A 24,742-nucleotide genomic window follows, 5' to 3' on the forward strand; every position below is an offset into this window, starting at 1 on the left:
ACAACATGAGGTTAAAAGAAACACATACCTTTAATTTAGTAAAACATAATCAATTAGAAGATGATGTCACATATTAAGAACATCTCTCATATATAACACATATAAAAATAGTGTTTTGCATGCACATATAACAGTAGTGTTTTTATATTATATTATAAACCAAGATCCTGGGAACTTTGGTTCACTTAACTTTTCAGATAAAGGAGGGGCTCGGAGGAAAGCAAGAAATGAGATCGTAAAGTTTGGAGATAGACAAATGTGAAGTCTTGAATTTATTGAGTACATGACACCTATTAATTCTGAAAAGTTAGTCCGGATCTTTTGAAAACTATTATTTGTAAAAGGGATAAGAGCTGTCTCACTAGATTAATAACTGGATTTAATTGAGGCGTCCCATGTATTCCAATGAGACGAAAAACCTATTTAACTCCAAAGTAATTTCAATGGAGGACCACACTCATCCCAGACAGGGTAAGGTGGTCCATCTTCTGCAAACCAAAACACGGTGGAGCTGATTGAACTCAGTTTAATTTGCCTGGTGAAGAGATTCATATCCTTTTACGATTTATATTAAAGGGTAAGCATTAATCAATTATTATTTTACCTCACATGTATTGCATGTATTGCTATAAGGGACTCAAGCTATGTTTTAGAAATAAGAGAGTGTTTTGTTGAATGTGCTGAAATAGACCATTGGGTACTTTAGGTGACGTGTTCTTGGCCTGCTTGTCGGCCTTGATTACATATATATACATGTATTAAAGTGTTAACGTTGATATCTGTTAAGACACTGGACTGCCCAGTGTACCTGTCAGCTGGGGATACGACGTAGCCTGTAGCTACTCTATCCAATATTTAACCGTTAATAAACCAAACGAGTACTAATCATACTCCGATTCGTAAAAAACTTTAAATACATGAGTCTGTCAATTTCTTGAGTTCTATATTAGTCATCTGGATATACTGCGGGTCCAGAGCACGAACTATATCCCACTAGGAGTAATAACATCTCTGTCCCCCTAACGTCTCCCCTGAGATAAGAGTGTGTGCTGAGCAATTCAAAAGAGTACGTAAAGGAATCTGAACCCGCGGATTTCGAGACACTGCCCTACTGTCAGGTAGTCTTTTTAAATTTTGTTGGTAATTTCACCTCAACAAGCAATGTTTTTGTATAATTGTGAAGTCTTACTAGCTCTGACAAAATGTATGTTAGTTTCTTCACATGTGATTTCTAAAATAAATAAAAAGGAGAAAAAGAATCTAAGAGCACTTCTGGCACATCAGTAACTGCGCTGGAAAAAAAAGGACAAAGAGAGTCTCCAGCCTCCTGTGTAATTGTGTCAGTGGCAGAGCTGCTTGGTGCGTCAGTCAAGGGTGATTGATAATTGTATAAGTCGTTCTCCTGTTCAATACAGAACTGCAAATGAAGCGAACGTATGTTTAAGTGCTCTATCTACTGCCTTTCATCTACAGCTTTAGTTGTGCAATAATGTGTTCTAACGTCATTATTGTATAGTTTTGACTGACACAAGATCACACAATTGCTACTGCTTAGTGAAATTACAAAATCTAGGCTAGTGAGTCAACATGTGTCGGTACTATTTGCACTTGTGCACCACATGATAGCTGTTTGTGTTTCTACCGAATTACCATGGAATCTTTCGTCGTTCTTGTGAATATTATGGTAAAAAAATGCAATAATATGAGCTGCAAAAACAGTAGTATGTTTTATGTAACAGTTTTGTACATCATCATCATATTTAGATTCTCAATCTGCTTCCCTAATTACCAGTAACTAAAGTTTGTTAAAAAAAGAATGAAAGTACTTTATTTAAAATGTTAACATTGATGTTAGAAAATGAAGGGACAGCAGGACTGGTACAATAATGGACCTGATTTATCAAGAAATGTCTTTCTTTATCGTCTGCTCAAGCTAATTTATTATCAGAATTTGTTTTTGGTATATTATTAATCTAGTTGTGCAACATAAAACCTTACCTTTGCACTCAAGAGTAATCGACCACTTTCCTGTTTCAGTGCATGTCGCTCTTTCAAGGTCTTTCTTATTTTCAGTTTGATATCCGTTATTGCAGCGTAAGGTCACTGCTTCATTCATTTTGAATTCGAGTTTGTAAGAATCGATGCCTCCATTTAGTATGTTATGGTGTATTACACATGTTATTGCTGTGGAAAAATAAGTTTTATGAGAATTATTTGATTAATTATGGGCATATGGGCATTGAACACCATGTAACAATGCTTTCAACATGATTACAGCTAATGAAATATTTCCATCAATTACATAAAATGTGCCTGCCCTACTACTGTCAGGTAGTCTTTTTAAATTTTAACTTTGTTGGTAATTTCACCTCAACTTTGTTGAAGGAATGTTTTTGTATAATTGTAATGTCTTACTAGCTCTGTCAAAATGTATGTTATTTACTTCACATATGATTTCTAAAATAAATAAAAAGGAGAAACAGAATCTAAGAGCACTTCCGGCACATCAGTAACTGCGCTGGAAAAAAAAGGACAAAGAGAGTCTCCAGCCTCCTATGTAATTGTGTCAGTGGCAGGGCTGCTTGGTGTGTCAGTCAAGGGGGACTGATAATTGTATAAGTCGTTCTCCTGTTCAATACACAACTGCAAATGAAGTGAACGTATGTTTAAATGCTCTATCTACTGCCTTTCATCTACAGCTTTAGTTGTGAAATAATGTGTTCTAACGTCATTATTGTATAGTTTTGACTGACACAAGATCACACAATTGCTACTGCTTAGTGAAATTACAAAATCTAGGCTAGTGAGTCGATATGTATCGGCACTATTTGCACTTGAGCACCACATGATAGCTGTGTGAGTTTCCACTGAATTACCATGGAATCTTTCGTCGTTCTTGTGAATATTATGTTAAAAAAGCAATAATATGAGCTGCAAAAACAGTAATATGTTTTATGTAACAGTTTTGTACATCATCATCATATTTAGTTTCTCTATATGCTGCCCTAATTACCAGTAACTAAAGTTAGTTAAAAAAGAATGAAGTACTTTATTTAAAATGTTAACATTGATGTTAGAAAAGGAAGGGACAGCAGGACTGGTACAATAATGGACCTGATTTATCAAGAAATGTCTTTCTTTATCACCTGCTTAAGCTAATTTATTATCAGAATTTGTTTTTTGGTATATTATTAATCTAGTTGTGCAACATAAAACCTTACCTTTGCAGTCAAGAGTAATTGACCACTCTCCTGTTTCAGTGCATGTCGCTCTTTCAAGGTCTTTCTTATTTTCAGTTTGATATCCGTTATTGCAGCGTAAGGTCACTGCTTCATTCATTTTGAATTCGCGTTTGTAAGAATCGATGCCTCCATTTAGTATGTTATGGTGTATTACACATGTTATTGCTGTGGAAAAATAAGTGTTTTGAGAATGATTTGATTAATTAGTCACAATATGGGCATTGAACACAATATGCTTTCAACATGATTACAGCTAATGAAATATTTCCATTAATTACATAAAATGTGCCTGCTGTCGCAAGTGACGCTGAATCAGCTAGGCTGGTCAGTAAAACATTGACACCTTTTGTATGGAGGATCTCAGTAGCTAAGGCTCATGGTTCATCAATTGATTCAGATTCAGTTGTATTGTTTCTGCCAACTGATGATGTGAGGCAGAACAGTAATTGGATACCAGAAAATATGAATAACAGTGAGTTTTGGCCTCCCTCTGTATTCTGGATGGAGGGCGTACCTTGCAAAGTGACTTTGTGTGAGCAAAAGAAAATGTATAGCAACAATGTGTACAGATCCAGAACTATTGTACAGGGTGCAGAATTAACCCTGACACATAAATTAAAACATAATCCTCTTGTTATGTGTGCATGTAATATGTGCCAAAGCAAGTCATCAGTAACTGGGCCCAAACTTTGTCCGGCCTGTAGTCATTTGGCTAAACACTGTAGAATCTTTTTTGAATGCAATGATTCTACAGGAATTTGTTTCTCTCATTTAAATGTAGACCCAAAAGATATTAAGAGGATTGAATGCATGAATTGTGAAGGAGGTCACTTAGTGAAACGGGCACATCTAGGTAAATTGGAATGTGTAGAAGGTGTCCCAGCTAAACGTGTCCAAGTATCTTGTAGGTACGAAGTGAGGAAGATGGCGTCTCACACCTGTGATGCTAAACTTTGGATAAAGGGGCCTGTGGTCGTTTTCGCGGAACCAACCAGAGCTGAACCCGGCACAGAAGTTGAATCCTGCTGGGAACGTGTGGATATGCTGGATATGTACTAGGCGATTTTAAATATGGAATGTATTATAAAAATGAAGTGTCAGAGATATTAGGAAGGATAAAGAAAGAGTATCCTTGTACCGCCAGTAGATGGCTCTCTTGCTCTATGAAATAGGTCAGTCCACTCTTGTTATGGATTTGACATTTAATTAAATACTTAGTAACGATTTACCACTTGTATATCTTATCTTCAGAAAGCATGACGCTTGATAAAAAGTACCATTCCAGCTACGAAGTGAACGTTAATCCACAGAATTATGTCTCTGAAGACAAGATAAGAAAAAAGACTTTTTATGACCTATAAATTAACTAACAGCCAAAGGTCTTAAGAAAAAAACTGTCTCGGCTGGATTTTGTATGAACAAAGAACAGGGTCAAGCCTAGTTCAGTCATTATAAAAAAATATAAGAGTCGAATGCAGTTATACTGGCCTGTATTTGGATTTAAATCTTAAGAGGGATTCACCAAAGAAATATTATAAATTCTAAGAGCAACTGTTAAACTGAGGTAAATTAGTTGAAAGATTATCTTATAATGAAACAGGTTCAGTGCTAATTGACACTGTTTATAGTTCATAATAGTTATTTCATGAGATTAATAATATGTTTTAAGTATTTGCTATAATGAGAAAACATATTATTTAAAAACTGACAAGTATTATTGCTTGTTCATGACTTTGCTGTAGTGATAAGAAGATTAAAACCTGGAGAGGTATTCGATTTAATTAAATGGGAAAATGGTACAAGTTTATTTCTCCTTATATTAAACAACAAGACCTCTAGACATTATGATATCCATTGAATTATAGAATTTAAAAGGTGTTGTGTTATGTTTTTGTGTTAAGTTTGTAATAATATACTATAATGTACCTTGTTATTAATCCACTATACTATTGTCTAATGATTGAAGATGGAGTCCTTATAATGTGGTTCTGTGAAACTGCTGCATTGCAAGGGGGGTCATCTTACATTCCACGCCAGAAAAAAGCTGCAAGTCTTATAGACTTGGAGTGTTAAGGTTTATGGAATTAGTGGTTTAGCACAGATAAGAATATATCTTGAAATAATATGTAAAAATTATGGCTTAACAGACATTTATAGGTCATAAATCTAAAAAGTGTTTGCACAGACTCTGGCTTTGGAAGAAGCAAGAGACTATGGGAAACTGCTTGGAAAAGCACATTCAGAAGTCAGGTACAGGTCAGAGCCAGGTTAGTGTAATTTTTAAGGGATAAATAATTCTAATGAAATAATTCTAGTGAAACTAATTGACTTAAATACTGCATGAGACAATCTTTTGTCAAATACTCTGTTAGACAATGGTATATGGAATTGAAACTGACTCATTAACAAAATGATGAACAACATGAGGTTAAAAGAAACACATACCTTTAATTTAGTAAAACATAATCAATTAGAAGATGATGTCACATATTAAGAACATCTCTCATATATAACACATATAAAAATAGTGTTTTGCATGCACATATAACAGTAGTGTTTTTATATTATATTATAAACCAAGATCCTGGGAACTTTGGTTCACTTAACTTTTCAGATAAAGGAGGGGCTCGGAGGAAAGCAAGAAATGAGATCGTAAAGTTTGGAGATAGACAAATGTGAAGTCTTGAATTTATTGAGTACATGACACCTATTAATTCTGAAAAGTTAGTCCGGATCTTTTGAAAACTATTATTTGTAAAAGGGATAAGAGCTGTCTCACTAGATTAATAACTGGATTTAATTGAGGCGTCCCATGTATTCCAATGAGACGAAAAACCTATTTAACTCCAAAGTAATTTCAATGGAGGACCACACTCATCCCAGACAGGGTAAGGTGGTCCATCTTCTGCAAACCAAAACACGGTGGAGCTGATTGAACTCAGTTTAATTTGCCTGGTGAAGAGATTCATATCCTTTTACGATTTATATTAAAGGGTAAGCATTAATCAATTATTATTTTACCTCACATGTATTGCATGTATTGCTATAAGGGACTCAAGCTATGTTTTAGAAATAAGAGAGTGTTTTGTTGAATGTGCTGAAATAGACCATTGGGTACTTTAGGTGACGTGTTCTTGGCCTGCTTGTCGGCCTTGATTACATATATATACATGTATTAAAGTGTTAACGTTGATATCTGTTAAGACACTGGACTGCCCAGTGTACCTGTCAGCTGGGGATACGACGTAGCCTGTAGCTACTCTATCCAATATTTAACCGTTAATAAACCAAACGAGTACTAATCATACTCCGATTCGTAAAAAACTTTAAATACATGAGTCTGTCAATTTCTTGAGTTCTATATTAGTCATCTGGATATACTGCGGGTCCAGAGCACGAACTATATCCCACTAGGAGTAATAACATCTCTGTCCCCCTAACGTCTCCCCTGAGATAAGAGTGTGTGCTGAGCAATTCAAAAGAGTACGTAAAGGAATCTGAACCCGCGGATTTCGAGACACTGCCCTACTGTCAGGTAGTCTTTTTAAATTTTGTTGGTAATTTCACCTCAACAAGCAATGTTTTTGTATAATTGTGAAGTCTTACTAGCTCTGACAAAATGTATGTTAGTTTCTTCACATGTGATTTCTAAAATAAATAAAAAGGAGAAAAAGAATCTAAGAGCACTTCTGGCACATCAGTAACTGCGCTGGAAAAAAAAGGACAAAGAGAGTCTCCAGCCTCCTGTGTAATTGTGTCAGTGGCAGAGCTGCTTGGTGCGTCAGTCAAGGGTGATTGATAATTGTATAAGTCGTTCTCCTGTTCAATACAGAACTGCAAATGAAGCGAACGTATGTTTAAGTGCTCTATCTACTGCCTTTCATCTACAGCTTTAGTTGTGCAATAATGTGTTCTAACGTCATTATTGTATAGTTTTGACTGACACAAGATCACACAATTGCTACTGCTTAGTGAAATTACAAAATCTAGGCTAGTGAGTCAACATGTGTCGGTACTATTTGCACTTGTGCACCACATGATAGCTGTTTGTGTTTCTACCGAATTACCATGGAATCTTTCGTCGTTCTTGTGAATATTATGGTAAAAAAATGCAATAATATGAGCTGCAAAAACAGTAGTATGTTTTATGTAACAGTTTTGTACATCATCATCATATTTAGATTCTCAATCTGCTTCCCTAATTACCAGTAACTAAAGTTTGTTAAAAAAAGAATGAAAGTACTTTATTTAAAATGTTAACATTGATGTTAGAAAATGAAGGGACAGCAGGACTGGTACAATAATGGACCTGATTTATCAAGAAATGTCTTTCTTTATCGTCTGCTCAAGCTAATTTATTATCAGAATTTGTTTTTGGTATATTATTAATCTAGTTGTGCAACATAAAACCTTACCTTTGCACTCAAGAGTAATCGACCACTTTCCTGTTTCAGTGCATGTCGCTCTTTCACGGTCTTTCTTATTTTCAGTTTGATATCCGTTATTGCAGCGTAAGGTCACTGCTTCATTAATTTTGTATTCACGTTTGTAAGAATCGATGCCTCCATATTGTATGTTATAGGGTATTACACATGTTATTTCTGCAGAAAAATAAGTTTTATGAGAATTATTTGATTAATTATGGGCATATGGGCATTGAACACCATGTAAGAATGCGTTCAACATGATTACAGCTAATGAAATATTTCCATCAATTACATAAAATGTGCCTGCCCTACTGTCAGGTAGTCTTTTTAAATTTTAACTTTGTTGGTAATTTCACCTCAACTTTGTTGAAGGAATGTTTTTGTATAATTGTAATGTCTTACTAGCTCTGTCAAAATGTATGTTATTTACTTCACATATGATTTCTAAAATAAATAAAAAGGAGAAACAGAATCTAAGAGCACTTCCGGCACATCAGTAACTGCGCTGGAAAAAAAAGGACAAAGAGAGTCTCCAGCCTCCTGTGTAATTGTGTCAGTGGGAGGGCTGCTTGGTGTGTCAGTCAAGGGTAACTGATAATTGTATAAGTCGTTCTCCTGTTCAATACACAACTGCAAATGAACCAAACGTATGTTTAAATGCTTTATCTACTACCTTTCATCTACAGCGTTAGTTGTGAAATAATGCGTTCTAACATCATTATTGTATAGTTTTGACTGACACAAGATCACACAATTGCTACTGCTTAGTGAAATTAAAAAATCTAGGCTAGTGAGTCGACATGGGTCGGTACTATTTGCACTTGTGCACCACATGATAGCTGTTTGAGTTTCCACTGAATTACCATGGAATCTTTTGTCGTTCTTGTGAATATTATGTTAAAAAAAGCAATAATATGAGCTGCAAAAACAGTAGTATGTTTTATGTAACAGTTTTGTACATCATCATCATATTTAGTTTCTCTATCCGCTGCCCTAATTACCAGTAACTAAAGTTAGTTAAAAAAAGAATGAAAGTACTTTATTTAAAATGTTAACATTGATGTTAGAAAAGGAAGGGACAGCAGGACTGGTACAATAATGGACCTGATTTATCAAGAAATGTCTTTTTTTATCACCTGCTTAAGCTAATTTATTATCAGAACCTGTTTTTTGGTATATTATTAATCTAGCTGTGCAACATAAAACCTTACCTTTGCAGTCAAGAGTAATCGACCACTTTCCTGTTTCAGTGCATGTCGCTCTTTCACGGTCTTTCTTATTTTCAGTTTCATATCCGTTATTGCAGCGTAAGGTCACTGCTTCATTAATTTTGTATTCACGTTTGTAAGAATCGATGCCTCCATATTGTATGTTATAGGGTATTACACATGTTATTTCTGCAGAAAAATAAGTTTTATGAGAATTATTTGATTAATTATGGGCATATGGGCATTGAACACCATGTAAGAATGCGTTCAACATGATTACAGCTAATGAAATATTTCCATCAATTACATAAAATGTGCCTGCCCTACTGTCAGGTAGTCTTTTTAAATTTTAACTTTGTTGGTAATTTCACCTCAACTTTGTTGAAGGAATGTTTTTGTATAATTGTAATGTCTTACTAGCTCTGTCAAAATGTATGTCATTTACTTCACATATGATTTCTAAAATAAATAAAAAGGAGAAACAGAATCTAAGAGCACTTCCGGCACATCAGTAACTGCGCTGGAAAAAAAAGGACAAAGAGAGTCTCCAGCCTCCTGTGTAATTGTGTCAGTGGGAGGGCTGCTTGGTGTGTCAGTCAAGGGTGACTGATAATTGTATAAGTCGTTCTCCTGTTCAATACACAACTGCAAATGAACCAAACGTATGTTTAAATGCTTTATCTACTACCTTTCATCTACAGCGTTAGTTGTGAAATAATGCGTTCTAACATCATTATTGTATAGTTTTGACTGACACAAGATCACACAATTGCTACTGCTTAGTGAAATTAAAAAATCTAGGCTAGTGAGTCGACATGGGTCGGTACTATTTGCACTTGTGCACCACATGATAGCTGTGTGAGTTTCCACTGAATTACCATGGAATCTTTTGTCGTTCTTGTGAATATTATGTTAAAAAAAGCAATAATATGAGCTGCAAAAACAGTAGTATGTTTTATGTAACAGTTTTGTACATCATCATCATATTTAGTTTCTCTATCCGCTGCCCTAATTACCAGTAACTAAAGTTAGTTAAAAAAAGAATGAAAGTACTTTATTTAAAATGTTAACATTGATGTTAGAAAAGGAAGGGACAGCAGGACTGGTACAATAATGGACCTGATTTATCAAGAAATGTCTTTTTTTATCACCTGCTTAAGCTAATTTATTATCAGAACCTGTTTTTTGGTATATTATTAATCTAGTTGTGCAACATAAAACCTTACCTTTGCAGAGAATAGGAACCGACCACTCTCCTGTTTCAGTGCATGTCGCTTCTTCATGGTCTTTCTTATTTACAGTTTCATATCCGGTATTGCAGCGTAAGGTCACTGTTTCATTAATTTTGTATTCACGTTTGTAAGAATTGATGCCTCCATATAGTATGTTATGGGGTACTAAACATGTTATTTCTGCAGAAAAATAAGTTTTATGAGAATTATTTGATTAATTATGGGCATATGGGCATTGAACACCATGTAAGAATGCTTTCAACATGATTAAATACTTATATTAATTACATAGTTGTCACAAAGACGGCCGGAGTGGGTGGCGTCATTAATTACATAGTTTACATATCTTACTGTCATGTGTTTTTTAATACTTTGACCTTGTTGGTAATTTCACCTCAGCATTGTTGAAGTGATGGAGAGAATTTCCCTTGTTTTGAGCTGCAGGGTTGTTTGACTTCTCTTGTGACCAGCAAGAACAACTTGCTTGATAATTACACATTATTATTATTATTTATTTCTTAGTAGACACCCTTATCCGGGGCGACTTACAGATGTGTTGGCTACAGTAGTCATTTACACCCTGACTACTGTAGCCAACACATCTGTGAAAATAACATAACTCACAATATATCATTCAATGATACGGTTGATTTTAATGCAAAACTAAAAGTTTTTAAAATTGGAATTGTTAATTAATTACATTGATTAATTATTTTCTTAAAAATAGCTGCATCAGCAACAGATACTGGTATGCCACTTATTGCAGCGCTGTGTGGTTCGTGATTCAACCAGAACCAACTTCCAAAAATACAAGGTTTTGTGGAAGAATTCGCACCAACACTGTCTGCAAAGATTTTTTGTCAACAAGTAATTATTTAAAGTTGTAGGTTTTTTTAAAAATAATATTAGAAGAGTTGGCCAAATAGTATGTGGTCACTTGTGAGGGATTTCCAAGAGCGAAACAGACACATACTAATTAATGTTTACACAAGTTTATGAAATAATTTGTTGTCTGGAGGGTGGTTCTAAAAACATGTACCGTACTTCACCTGCTCTGTATGGGTTCTCAGAATGAGGCTGTTGAGAACAGGGTTAGAGGCTGTGCTCTTTCTGTAAAATCCAGCAATGAAGCATCATTGCTTCCCAGCATTCTATATTATTGATTACTTAATTGTTATTTTCTAAGGTAAAATATTGGTTGTATAAATTGCTATGGTTATTTCTGAATAAAGCAACATTGGTAGTAACCCTCTTGTTTCTATTAAATCTATATGAAATAAATGGTCTGTTTGACATTTAGGAAACAAAACATTTTATAATGTATTCATCTCGACACAGAGGTATTACCTACATAATTAATATGCATTATTCATTGGAATTCATGTTTGTTACATGGCAGGCTGTAATCACAGCCACACTAAAACATGTTAAGATTTGACCCTGAAAACATGTTTAATGACAGTGGAAGTATGCATATAACAGACCACCTGCAGGAATAAATACATGCTTTCTTTAACCTACTGTAGAATGGTACCAGATATCATTAAAGTCAAAGTGAAATCATACTGTAGGTAAGATTCATGGAATTACTTATAACCCTGTTTTATTTAAGAGTTTGAGTTAGGATAGATGCCAATGTACAAAAATAGGGAAATGCATCATGTTACAATATTTCCTCCACTATGTGGTGTAACTATTAGTGTTGATATGAAAAGTGGCCAAAAAGCAAAGCTTGTGGATGTATTCTTGCAAATATCATCAATAATATTCTGTTATATGTTTGTCATATTTTAGTAATTTTAAATGCATTTTATACGGAAGCGCAATGCTGCCAATTGGGGCAAAACATTATTATTATTATTATTTTTTTAATTACCTTGATAATTCTTCGGCGAATTACCGTACATGTTAGTATCTTGTAAGAACATACATACTAGGTGATTTATTAGCGCTCATTCTGGAGACAAGTAATGAACTAAACTACAAGTAACATAAAGCATTATTGAGGAGGTGCGTGGCAGCAAGTGAATATCTGCCACTTATAAAACAAACAAATACAAAAACAAATAATACCTTCACATCTTGGCTCTGGACTCCAACCCCATTTGGTGCATGTTGACTGTGATCTTTCTGCAGGCCTATATTTGTCATCACAGTGAAATGTAATCACTTCTTTATTTTCATAAATTGGCTTCTTGGATTGTTGGTGGACTGAGCCATGTATGAAATTTGGAGGCATACATGTTATTTCTAAAATAAATAATAATGAAACAAATTATATTCTATCCTATTCAAACAAGCACACATTGAGAATATAACCTTTGACCTTGGCCTTGACCTTGACAGGATATATGTTTATTTATATCGTGTAGGCGGTTTCTCCTGCCGATGCTCAATTTATCATGTTTCTGGAACTATGAGTGTGTGCAATGAGGACATTAATTGATAAATAATTAAGGTTTTATTTTAATAATATAATAAGTAATATATATATATATATATATATATATATATATATATATATATATATATATATATATATATATATATATATATAATATAAATACGAAGGCACAATAGAATATATTAAAAATAAGAAAACTTGAGCAATGCGAGTATAAGAGTTATGACGACTACAACATAGTTCAAATAGAGAAGGACGGGAACTGTTTCTTTAGATGTTTAGGTGTAGTTTTATACGGTTCACAAAATGACCATCGAACAATTAGACATAATGGATGAAATATGAAATGTACATCGACTCAGTGACCTATATTGAAAAAATGAAATTAAGTGATGGGAGTATAGATTCTTGGGCTACAGAGGCAGAAGTTATGGCAGCTGTAGACCTCCTAAATAGGCCCATACACGTATACATAGACTTAAAGAATAAGGACTGTTTTAAATACGAAGGCACAATAGAATATATTAAAAATAAGACAGGCTCCCTTGAGAAAGATATGTACAACATATCGAAACGTTGGGCAGCTGGCTCTTTGAGCTAATATATATATATATATATATATATATATATATATATATATATATATATATATATATATATATATATATATAATCATTATAGGGTTGTATGTTTTGATATACATTTGTCAGAATCTTTATGTATATATTGATTTCTAAAAATAGTATAATCTTCTGGTGCATGTATGCCAACTAACATTTGTATTGAAAAGTTCACTTATAATGGGAGGGGGGGGGGTTATCATGAGGCATGTTCGTGTTTTTGTGGGTGAACACCTGGACAAAATTTTAAATTTAATTTAAAAGATTTTGTGCAGGTATACATTTATGGATTTCTAATTATTTTTAAATATTTTACATGTATTTTTTTAGTGTGCCATCATATGTGTGACAAATTTCAATAGAAGCTGGTAAAGCTATAAATTGTTTCTTGATTATTAAGTTTTATACAAATAAATGTGTTACTTATAGGTTACAATTTTCCAGCTGAAAAGTTGTATCACCATTATAGTTAAGTGAAGCAACAACAGTTACTAATCTTCAATACAATAAAAACATTACAACAACATAGTAAAACATTGTACTGCAATATTTAACACATTTCAAAAAGAAGCACATTTTATTATTATTATTATTATTATGTATTTCTTAGCAGACGCCCTTATCCAGGGCGACTTACAATTGTTACAAGATATCACATTATTTTTACATACAATTACCCATTTATACAGTTGGGTTTTTACTGGAGCAATCTAGGTAAAGTACCTTGCTCAAGGGTACAGCCTATTTAAGGTCCGGTGAAAAAGACTGCGCCAGCCGCCTATTGGCAGCCGGCGTACCAGCTGCCCAATGGCAGCCGGTGAAAAAATACAGTTTGGCACTAATCAAAAGGCCTAATCAAAAAAATCAACTAATCAAAAGGGGGTGCCAACAAAAAACCGGCCATTAACTAACCCAGTGATTAAATTAAATGTTCAAAACAAAGGGGGTGGGGGGGGGGGGGTGGTACAGAGCACGCCACCCAAAGCCCTCTGGTCGACAAAAGCCGTCATGTCGCCAGTGGACTCCGCGTCGGCTCCAACGAAGGAGGCCCCACAGTCAAAGAGACCCTCCCCGGTGATCTTACACTTCCTGGTCTTGTAGATGGTAAGTTTGCCAAGAGCCAGGAGCAGATTCACCAGGAGGTCCCTCTTCCTGCTGGAGCCACGAACAGGGTGCCCGAAAATAAAAAGGGTAGGGGAAAAATGCAGCCAGAACTGCAGCAAAAGGTTCTTGAGGAACACAAAGAACGGCTGCAGCCTGGCGCAAAAGAAATAAATGTGGAACACCGACTCGGACTCACCGCAGAAAGGGCATGCGGGGTCCGAGTCGGTGAAGTGACGCAGGACCTCTCCTGACGCGAGCACTCCGTGTAGCACCCTCCATCCCAGGTCCCCAGCACCTCTGGGGACCAGCGGGGAGTACAAAGCCTCCCACTGGGGACTCTCGCCCTCCGGGGGTTGGAGGGGCTCCCGCCAAGCGGTGTCTCGGCGGGAGACGAGGGCGAGGAAGTGGAGGGTGTGGAGCGCCATCGCGTACAGGGTCCTCCTTGAAACGGAACAAAGGGGGGTCGAGGAGAACTGCGAGATCCTGCTCAGGTGATTCTCGAGGGGAGGCTGAGGGGGAGCCTGATCCTTTGGTTTGATCAGCAGGACCGGAGAGCCGGGGGTAGGGAGGGAAGATGGCTCCCCGGTCCTGAGGACCCCCTCGAGATACCCGACAGAGTCTGGGTGCAAAGCTGCTTTGCACTCCCGGATCGCTCGGCGGGCCGTTCTGAGGGTCCCCCGAGTCGCCCTGGCGACCAGCGACTCGGGAGTCAGCCACGCCGAGCGTTGGTGGTCCAGGAGATCCCAGACTCTGGTCACCTTGGCCGAGATCAACAGCCTCCGCATCGCGGGGGATTCCAACGCCTGCGCACCTAGATGGGGGTTGTGCAGCAGGGGCTCCAGAAGGAATTCCTCCCCCTCGGTCGGAACGGCGTCTCGGCCGATGTCGAACATGCCCCAGGTCTTGAGCAGGTCCCTGTAAAAGACCGGCAGCTCGGGGAGACGGATCCCCGGGAGGTTGAGCCAGAACAGCTGCCAGTCGTAGCCCAAGCGGTGCAGCTGGCACAGGAGGAGGGAGGCCAGCGCGCACCACTGCGGCGCCGGGTCTGCGTACAGGTATCTCTGCAGGGTCTGGAGGCGGAAGGTGTGCACCTGAGTCCTGATGCATACCAACCCTTGTCCCCCCTCGGCCAGAGGGAGGCTCAGCACCCCCGCAGAGACCCAATGCTTTCCGGCCCAGAAGAAGTCCGTCAGCTTCCTCTGGACCCTGGTCATAAACTCAGGGGGCGGGCTCAGGACGGTGAGTCGATGCCAGAGCATCGACGCCACCAGTTGGTTGATGACCAGAGCCCTGCCCCTGAAGGAAAGCACTTTCAGCAGACCCGACCACGACCTCAGTCTCGCAGCAACCTTGTCCTCCAACTCTACCCAGTTGGCTGCGACCGAGGTCTCCGCGGGGCTCAGGTGGACTCCCAGGTATTTGAAGCTGTCCGTGCTCCACTAGAATTGCTGGAGCGCGGCAGGGAGGGAGTCCACCCGCCAGGGGCCTACCAACAACCCGGAGCATTTGGTCCAGTTGATCTTGGCAGAGGACGCGACAGAGTAAACGCTCTGGCAGCTCCGCATCCTCTCCAGATCGACCGGATCGGAGGCCACTAGGAGCACGTCGTCGGTGTAAGCCGACAGGACCACCCTCGTGTCCGGCACGCCGAGCGCCATCCCCGTGAGCCTCCTGCGAAGGAGGCAGAGGAAGGGCTCGTACAGCGCGTACAGTTGTCCGGACAGAGGGCAGCCTTGACGTACTCCTCTCCCGAACGCGAGGGGCGCGGTCAGGGACCAGTTCACCTTCAAAAGGCACTCGGCAGAGGCGTACAGCATTCGGAAGAGGCCAACGAACTTCGGCCCGAATCCAAATGCTCGCAGGGTTCCAAAGAGATACTCGTGATCCACCCGGTCGAACGCCTTCTCTTGGTCGAGAGACAAGAAGGCGACCGACTGACCGGTCCCCTTGCAGTAGTGCAGCAGGTCCCGAACCAGGAAGATGTTGTCGAAGATCGTCCGGTTCGGGACCGTGTAGGACTGGTCAGGGTGGATCACGTCTGCCAGCACGGACTTGAGCCTCAGGGAGGCGGCCTTGGCCACGATTTTGTAGTCCGTGCACAGCAGCGAGACCGGGCGCCAGTTCTTAAGGCAGCGGAGATCCCCCTTCTTGGAGCGCCAGAGAGCTCGGCCAGGGTCAGTCGGCCCTCAAACTCTTCCCTGACGCCCTCGCCGACCGTGGGAAGCCCGTCCCAAAGAACCCTGCATGCGTCAGAGTCGACGGGATCCGGAGAGAAGAGGTCAGAGTAAAAGGCTCTGGCCCTCTCTTTCACGCTCTCCGGATCCGTCAGAAGGGAGCCGTCGTCTGCCAGAAGGCAGGTGATGTTCCTGCGGTCTCCCTTCTTTTTCTCCAACGCGTAGAAGAAGTGTGAGCCGCGGTCCATCTCCCAAAGGAACTGGATCCGCGAGCGCACAAACGCCCCCCGGGACCGCTGGAGCTGCAGGTCCCGCAGGGTGCTCTTCTTCTCTTCGTACGTGCTCTGCTCGAGTTGGTCCCCGCGAGCCAGGCGGCTCTCCAGATCGAGCAGCTCCCTTTCCAGCCGCTCGATCCGCGAGTCCCTCCGCCTGCTCGCGCCCCTCGCGTACTCCTGACAGAAGATCTTGATCTGCGCTTTCCCCACGTCCCACCACTGACGCCACGTGGGGAAGCGAGATCGTCTGCCGTGCCAGACCATCCAAAAGTCCCGGAAAGACTGCTCAAAGCGCTCGTCCTCCAACAAGGCGTTGTTAAAGTGCCAGTAGGCGGAGGCGTGCCCGACTGGCACCAGGGCCACTGCCACGGCCACCAGGTTGTGGTCCGTGAACGGCGCTGGCCTTATGTCGGAGGAGCGAACGCAGTGAGCGTGGTTCCTGGTGACGTAGAACTTGTTGATCCGGGACTGAGACAACCGCCCCTCCCTCACCCTGGTGAAGGTGAAGGCGGGGACGTCTGGGTGATGCCAACGCCAGATGTCGACCAGAGAGAGCTGAGCGGTCAGCTCTCTCAGAGCTGCCGACGAGAGAGGGTAGTGTTCTTGCCCCCCCCATCCTGTCCGCGGCCTCGAGGGTGCAGTTGAAATCACCCCCGAGGACCACGCACTCGTCGGCGCTGATGTTGTTCATATAGGTCGACATCCGGCGAAAGAACTGGACCCTCACCGGACCCGTGGACAACGCGTACACGTTCACCAGGTGAACGATACTGTCGCCGTCCCGGATCCGGTGGTGTAACAGACGGCCCGGCTCGACGTCTACCACATCGAGTACCGTGGGAAGAAAGGACCCGGAGAAGAGCGTCGCCACCCCACAAGAGGTGCCGGTGAGATGGCTGAACGACATTCTCCCCCCCCCCCACTCCAGAAGCCAGTTGGCTTCCGCCTCTGGGGTCGTGTGGGTTTCCTGCAGGAAGCACACAGATTAACCCCCTTTTTTCAGGTAGGAGATTACCTGGGCCCTGCGGAAAGTGTCCCTACACCCATTGACGTTCACGGTACCGATGTGATACGTGATCTTCTGTCAGGAGTTGTCGGTGGCGCTCACGGGAGATCCTGAGTTCTCCCGAAGCTCACCAATTGGTCGTGTAACTTGCGGGCCCGAATGTGCACGTTCGAGCCCAAAGTTTTATTGGTGTGGCTGGCCCTGAGGAAGGACCTCACAGAGGTTAGGATCCTCTGGAAATCCCCCCATTTGTCCAGGGCCAGCTGTACCTTGTCCCTGCGGTGGACGGTGGCCTCCAAGAACTCCAGGATATCCGCCGCAGGGATGTCCGGAGAAGGGGCGGATGGAACCTCCGAGCCCACGCTGCCCGTGGACTCGGTATCCTCCTCCCTCTCCCTCAGCTCTCCATCGCCCCCCTCGCGATGGTAAAGCACAACGCACTCCCATTGGTGGGTGAGCGCGTTGCGCCTTATCTTGAGCTTCACCGGTCCTCCCTGCGCCCCACCCCCAGGGGACGCGGCGGGAGAGACCGGCGGAGGGACCCTTGTGGGGACCGTCTGCACCCTGGATTTCGGGGGTGCAGACGGGCGCTCGGCGTACGCCGCCGAGCCAGACGGTTTGGTCCCTGGTTTGGGTCCCTCCTTTGAGATCCGAGGCACGGTCTCAGGCCCGTCCTCTTTCCTCGAAGGAAGGGGATCCACCCTCTCGGGTCCTTCCCCTCCTTCCCCTAGAGAAAGGGGATACACCCTTTCGGGTCCTTCCCCTCCCTCCGCATCAGTCACCGGGACCGCCCCGGGCGATGTTCCCCCCCCCCCCCCCCCGACGGCCGCGCAAGGGCTGGTATCCTCGTCGCCGCCGGAAAGGGAAGCCCGAGGCGGTTGTTCATCCAGGGGCTCCTCCCACGCCCCCTCGGTGACTGGAACCGGCCCCTCGATGCTGGGTCGGGGACCGGTTTCTTGGCCCCGTTGCACTTCGGGGAGGGGATCGACCTCGAGGGCACCACCTTCTGCCCTCTCGGGTTCTTCCCCTCCCTTCTGCGCTCCAGAGCCCACGTCTGCCTCAGGGGGTGTTTTCTTCATCCCCTCCGTGGCAGCACGAGGGCCGGAACCCCTGTCGCCGCAAGAGAGGGAAGTCTGAGGCAGCTCTTTTTCTGGTTGGGGGGGCTCTTCTTCCCCCTTCGGCCCCTCAGCCAGGGTCGCCTGCATGGGCTCCGCATTGTCCGCGGAGCCCACGCCTGCCTCGGGGGCCGAGTCCACCTCCTCCCCGGAGACGGGAGCCAGAGGCAGCTCTTTTTCTGGGAGGGGTTGTACTTCCCCACCCTCTGGCCCCTCAGCGAGGGTCGCCTGCATGGGCTCCGCGTTACCTGCGGAGCCCGCTTCTGCCTCGGGATCTGTTTCCACCGCCCACTCCTCCGCAACACAGGTTTCGGGACCTGTGTCGCTACCGGAGGAAGGCGGTGCCCGAGGAAGGTGTTCTGTCGGGGGTCCCTCCTGCGCCCCCTCAGCGACCTCCGCTGCGGCCAGCCCCTCGGTGGCAGAGTCGGGGTCGGCTTCCGAGGTCTCTTTAGTGACGGAGAGGGGATCTACCCGAAGGGCTTCATTTGCCCTCGCGGGTTCCTCCCTCCCCTTTGGCCTCTCGGCGGGGGCCTCTTCCATGGGCTCCGCTGCTTCATTCGCGGAGCCCCGGACCGCCTCGGGGGATGGATCCTTCTCCCCCTCTGTGGCAGTGCCGGTAGAGGGGGGACGCCGAGGCAGTCGCTTCCGTTTTTGGGGGCCCTCTTTCGCCCCCCCGGGGACCCCCACCATGAGGCCGGTACGTGTGCACTTGCGTGCACGTGGGAAGGCGCGCCTGCGCCTTCCTCTTCCCCCTGATGCTGTCGGAGGCGGTCCCCAGCCTTGTTGCGGCGACGGGGAGCTCTCCTCCGACAGCTTCTCTCTCCTCACCCCCGGGGGTGAGGTGTTTTGTTTTTCGGGCGGCTATGCCGCCCTGCATCGCGGGGGTGTCGTGGAGGGAGTCTCCTTATCAGGGACTCCCCCTGACCCACCGCCAGATGGTGGGCTTCGTCTCCCCCCGCTTGGCCTCCCCGGTGGACCTGGCCGCCGCCTTCTTTTTGTGACCACGGTATAGTCGGCAGCCTTCTCCCCCGGCGCGCTTTCAGGAGGCGCGGAGGGTCCGGCCACCTCGGGGGCTTTCTCTCCCTTTCCCCCCTCAGATGCTCCTGGGAAGGGGGCGGGTGCTTTTTTGCCCCCCTCTGCGGGCCTTTTTGAGGGCCCCGGGTGGCGAGGTGGACTCGGAGGGGCGCGGTGCGTGCGCGGGTGGCTTTGCGCCCTGCTGGAGCTTGGGGCACCTCTTTTTCTGGTGCCCCAGCTCCTTGCAGTGGTAGCACCGCACCTCCTCCGAGGAATAAAAGATTACATAATTGATCCCCTGAAAGGGGACCACAAAGTTGCCCTCCACGGCGTCCCGACCCGCCAGGTGGATGGTCACCTGGCGTCGGAAGGACAACACGTGGCGGAGGGGTTGGTCCTTGCACCCTAGGGGGATGGGGTGGATACCCGTTTTTAGCTCCCCTAGGGCCTGAAGATGGGGCTTCAGGAGGTCGTCCTTCAAAAAAGGTGGGACGTTTGAAAGGACGACCCTACTGCCCAACCCCTCCAAGGGTTCAATGGGGATGTATATCCCCCCGACCGCGAGACCCCTCTCGATAGCGGTGTGTACTATTTGCACTTGTGCACCACATGATAGCTGTGTGAGTTTCCACTGAATTACCATGGAATCTTTTGTCGTTCTTGTGAATATTATGTTAAAAAAAGCAATAATATGAGCTGCAAAAACAGTAGTATGTTTTATGTAACAGTTTTGTACATCATCATCATATTTAGTTTCTCTATCTGCTGCCCTAATTACCAGTAACTAAAGTTAGTTAAAAAAAGAATGAAAGTACTTTATTTAAAATGTTAACATTGATGTTAGAAAATGAAGGGACAGCAGGACTAGACTACTGCAACTCCCTCCTGGCTGGCCTCCCTGCGTCCGCCACCCGTCCGCTCCAGCTCATCCAGAACTCTGCTGCCCGCCTGGTGTTCTCTCTGCCTCGCTTCGCCCACGCTACTCCACTACTCCGCTCGCTCCACTGGCTCCCGATCACCGCTCGCATCCAGTTCAAGACTCTTGTACTAGCCTACAGATGCCTTGACCAGACTGCACCCAGCTACCTCCAGACCCTCATCTCTCCCTACACCCCCACTCGACCTCTCCGCTCCGCCTGCACTAGAAGACTGGCTCTACCTCCGCTACGCTCCCCTGCCTCCCGAGCCCGCTCCTTCTCCACCCTTGTTCCGCAGTCGTGGAACGACCTTCCTACAGATGTCAGGACTGCCCAGTCCCTGACCACATTCCGGCGCCTCCTTAAGACTCACCTCTTCAAACAGCACCTGTAGAACTCCTCTGTTGTATCCTGGGACACTATCACCCTTCATTTAAATATGCTTTATTTTGCTCTTATCTGCCCCCTATTTTACTACATTTAATCCTGTACTTCAGAATATTGTAATCTGCCAAGTGTTTAACCTGTAGTATTTTGTACTTAATCATATCCTGATGTAACTATCACTATTTAATCATATCCTGATGTAACTTTCACTATTATCTGCTGTATTATTGAATTGTGGTTTTTCACACTTGAAAAATTATTGTATTTCTTGCTCTTATTGTATGACTTGTATTGTAACACTTGAATGTATTTGTATTTGCTTGCGATTGTAAGTCGCCCTGGATAAGGGCGTCTGCTAAGAAATAAATAATAATAATAATAATACAATAATGGACCTGATTTATCAAGAAATGTCTTTCTTTATCGTTTGCTCAAGCTAATTTATTATCAGAACTTGTTTTTTGGTATATTATTAATCTAGTTGTGCAACATAAAACCTTACCTTTGCACTCAAGAATAATCGACCACTTTCCTGTTTCAGTGCATGTCGCTCTTTCACGGTCTTTCTTATTTTCAGTTTGATATCCGTTATTGCAGCGTAAGGTCACTGCTTCATTAATTTTGTATTCACGTTTGTAAGAATCGATGCCTCCATATTGTATGTTATGGGGTATTACACATGTTGTTTCTGCAGAAAAATAAGTTTTATGAGAATTATTTGATTAATTAGTCACAATATGGGCATTGAACACCATGTAACAATGCTTTCAACATGATTACAGCTAATGAAATATTTCCATTAATTACATAAAATGTGCCTGCCCTACTGTCAGGTAGTCTTTTTAAATTTTGTTGGTAATTTCACCTCAGCATTGTTGAAGCGATGTTTTTGTATAATAGTGATGTCGTACTAGCTGTGTCAAAATGTATGTTAATTACTTCACATATGATTTCTAAAATAAATAAAAAGGAGAAACAGAATCTAAGAGCACTTCCGGCACATCAGTAACTACGCTGGAAAAAAAAGGACAAAGAGAGTCTCCAGCCTCCTGTGTAATTGTGTCAGTGGCAGGGCTGCTTGGTGTGTCAGTCAAGGGTGACTGATAATTGTATTAGTCGTTCTCCTGTTCAATACACAACCTCAAATGAACCAAACGTATGTTTAAATGCTTTATCTACTGCCTTTGATCTATAGCTTTAGTTGTGAAATAATGCGTTCTAACATCATTATTGTATAGTTTTGACCGACACAAAATCACACAATTGCTACTGCTTAGTGAAATTACAAAATCTAGGCTAGTGAGTCAACATGTGTCGGTACTATTTGCACTTGTGCACCACATGATAGCTGTGTGAGTTTCCAATGAATTACCATGGAATCTTTCCTTGTTCTTCTGAATATTATGTTAAAAAAGTAATAATATGAGCTGCAAAAACAGTAATATGTTTTATGTAACAGTTTTGTACATCATCATCATATTACCAGTAACCAGTTAGTTAAAAAAAAGAATGAAAGTACTTTATTTAAAATGTTAACATTGATGTTAGAAAAGGAAGGGATAGCAGGACTGGTACAATAATGGACTTGATTTATCAAGAAACGTCTTTATTTATCACCTGCTTAAGCTAATTTATTATCAGAACTTGTTTTTTGGTATATTATTAATCTAGTTGTGCAACATAAAACCTTACCTTTGCAGAGAATAGGAACCGACCACTCTCCTGTTTCAGTGCATGTTGCTTTTTCACGGTCTTTCTTATTTACAGTTTCATATCCGTTATTGCAGCGTAATGTCACTGCTTCATTAATTTTGTATTCGCGTTTGTAAGAATCGATGTCTCCATATAGTATGTTATAGGGTATTACACATGTTATTTCTGCAGAAAAATAAGTTTTATGAGAATTATTTGATTAATTATGGGCATATGGGCATTGAACACCATGTAAGAATGCTTTCAACATGATTAAATACTTATATTAATTACATAGCTGTCACAAAGATGGCCGGAGTGGGTGGCGTCAGACCAGAGCCAGGAAATAAATAAACAAAACGAGAGGGAGAGTTTGGTGGAGGTGAGCGAATGCTTTCGCTCAGCATTTAATAAATAAACAGAACAGAAAATAAAAGGTTTTAAACACAAAAACAGGACACGGCACTGGTAGCCAAAATAAAGAGACAAACAAAACGGACAGACACTAACAAACAGGGACGAACAAACACGGTGAGAAACACTTCTTCTTATTATTATTATTATTGTTATTATTATTATTATTATTATTATTCTTGTTATTATTATTATTTTTACCTCCTCTTTCTCCCGTTCTTCCGCCCTGAACACCCAACCCCGAGTGAAAGAAATGTGCATCTATATATACTGTTGTGCTGGGATTCAATTACTAATTAATTATTCACTTGAATCCCAGCACGTGAATTCATTACGTGCAACCCCGTGCTCACATATTATTACATACTTTAAATGCACGTGAAGTGCAATCCCGTGCCTAAATATAATTATACAATTTAAATACTCGTGCTGCACACACACATTTATATCCCGTGTACCAATCTCTATACACCAACATTAACACACGCACGCAACATACAACACATAACACACAAAATACACACAGGGGCGGGCACTTCGTCACATATACCCCCCCCTGTGCAAAGCACACATGGCCTCAATGGCCACCTCCCCCCTTAAAATTCCAGCAGTCCAGAACAAGGTCTCGGGCTGGGAAGGGAGGCTTCAGTTGGCCCATGGCTGGCCATGCTGTCAGCACCCCTGCCGGTAGTGGCACGGCTGGTCCACGCCTGCAGCGAAATTGCTGCGGGGGATGCTGGTCTCCTGACCTCTCCCCCTTTCTTCGTAGCCGGTAGCTCCCCTTGGTGGGGCTCCGACCACAGTACTTCCGGCAGCGAAGAAGCTGCAGTGGGAGCAGGTCTCCGTACCTCCCCCTCGATCTCCGGCAGCGAAACTGCTGCAGTGGGAGCAGGTCTCCGGACCTCCCCCACGATCTCCGGCAGCGAAACTGCTGCAGTGGGAGCAGGCCTCCTGACCTCCCCCACCTTTTTCGTGGCCGGCAGCTCCCCTTGGTGGGGTTCCGGCCACAGTACTTCCTGCTGCGATGCGGAGCAACTGGCAGCCCCAGGCGATGCGGAGCGGCTGGCAGCCCCAGGCGATGCGGAGCGGCTGGCAGCCCCAGGCGATGCGGAGCGGCTGTCAGCCCCAGGCGATGCGGAGCGGCTGGCAGCCTCAGGCGATGCGGAGCGGCAGGCAGCCCCAGGCGATGCGGAGCGACAGGCAGCCCCAGGCGATGCGGAGCGACAGGCAGGCATCCTTGGGCGAAGCGAGGCAGGCAGTCAGGACAAGCTGGGGTGCGGGTGTTGGCCATCTTCTCGACCTCTGCGGCCGGGCGGTTCTTCCCCGTGCTTCCCTCAGCAGCCTATGCAAGGGCTGCTGAGGACCGCCAGCATCTAATCCTGATCCTTCTGGTGAAGGGAGAGGCAGCTCCTGCTCCTCTCCCCCTGATGGTGATGGAGGCAGAGGCAGCTCCCGCTCCTCTCCTCGTGATGGTGGGGAAAGTGATACCAGCAGGCATTCATCCTCTGCTG

General features: G+C 43.3%; 1 protein-coding gene across 14 annotated transcripts in view; it reads right to left on the reverse strand.

The window, feature by feature from the left end:
• The window catches only part of LOC117411132 (complement factor H), a 119,695-nt gene that overhangs the window by 57,701 nt on the left and 37,252 nt on the right, over positions 1-24,742 (reverse strand). For 9 of the 14 annotated variants that reach the window (XM_059031813.1, XM_059031810.1, XM_059031804.1 and 6 more), the window contains 8 exons: positions 22,818-23,003; positions 21,628-21,813; positions 12,183-12,359; positions 10,104-10,289; positions 8,881-9,066; positions 7,658-7,843; positions 3,222-3,407; positions 1,999-2,184 (listed from right to left, as the gene is read on the reverse strand). In XM_059031813.1, coding sequence (XP_058887796.1) covers positions 1,999-2,184; positions 3,222-3,407; positions 7,658-7,843; positions 8,881-9,066; positions 10,104-10,289; positions 12,183-12,359; positions 21,628-21,813; positions 22,818-23,003 — 1,479 coding nt within the window. The remainder of the gene's footprint in view (positions 1-1,998; positions 2,185-3,221; positions 3,408-7,657; positions 7,844-8,880; positions 9,067-10,103; positions 10,290-12,182; positions 12,360-21,627; positions 21,814-22,817; positions 23,004-24,742) is intronic. The other 5 variants (XM_059031805.1, XM_059031802.1, XM_059031808.1 and 2 more) reach the window with 5 other exon arrangements.

The sequence above is a fragment of the Acipenser ruthenus genome, chromosome 10, assembly GCF_902713425.1.
Source record: "Acipenser ruthenus chromosome 10, fAciRut3.2 maternal haplotype, whole genome shotgun sequence".
In the NCBI taxonomy this organism is placed as follows: Eukaryota; Metazoa; Chordata; class Actinopteri; order Acipenseriformes; family Acipenseridae; genus Acipenser; species Acipenser ruthenus.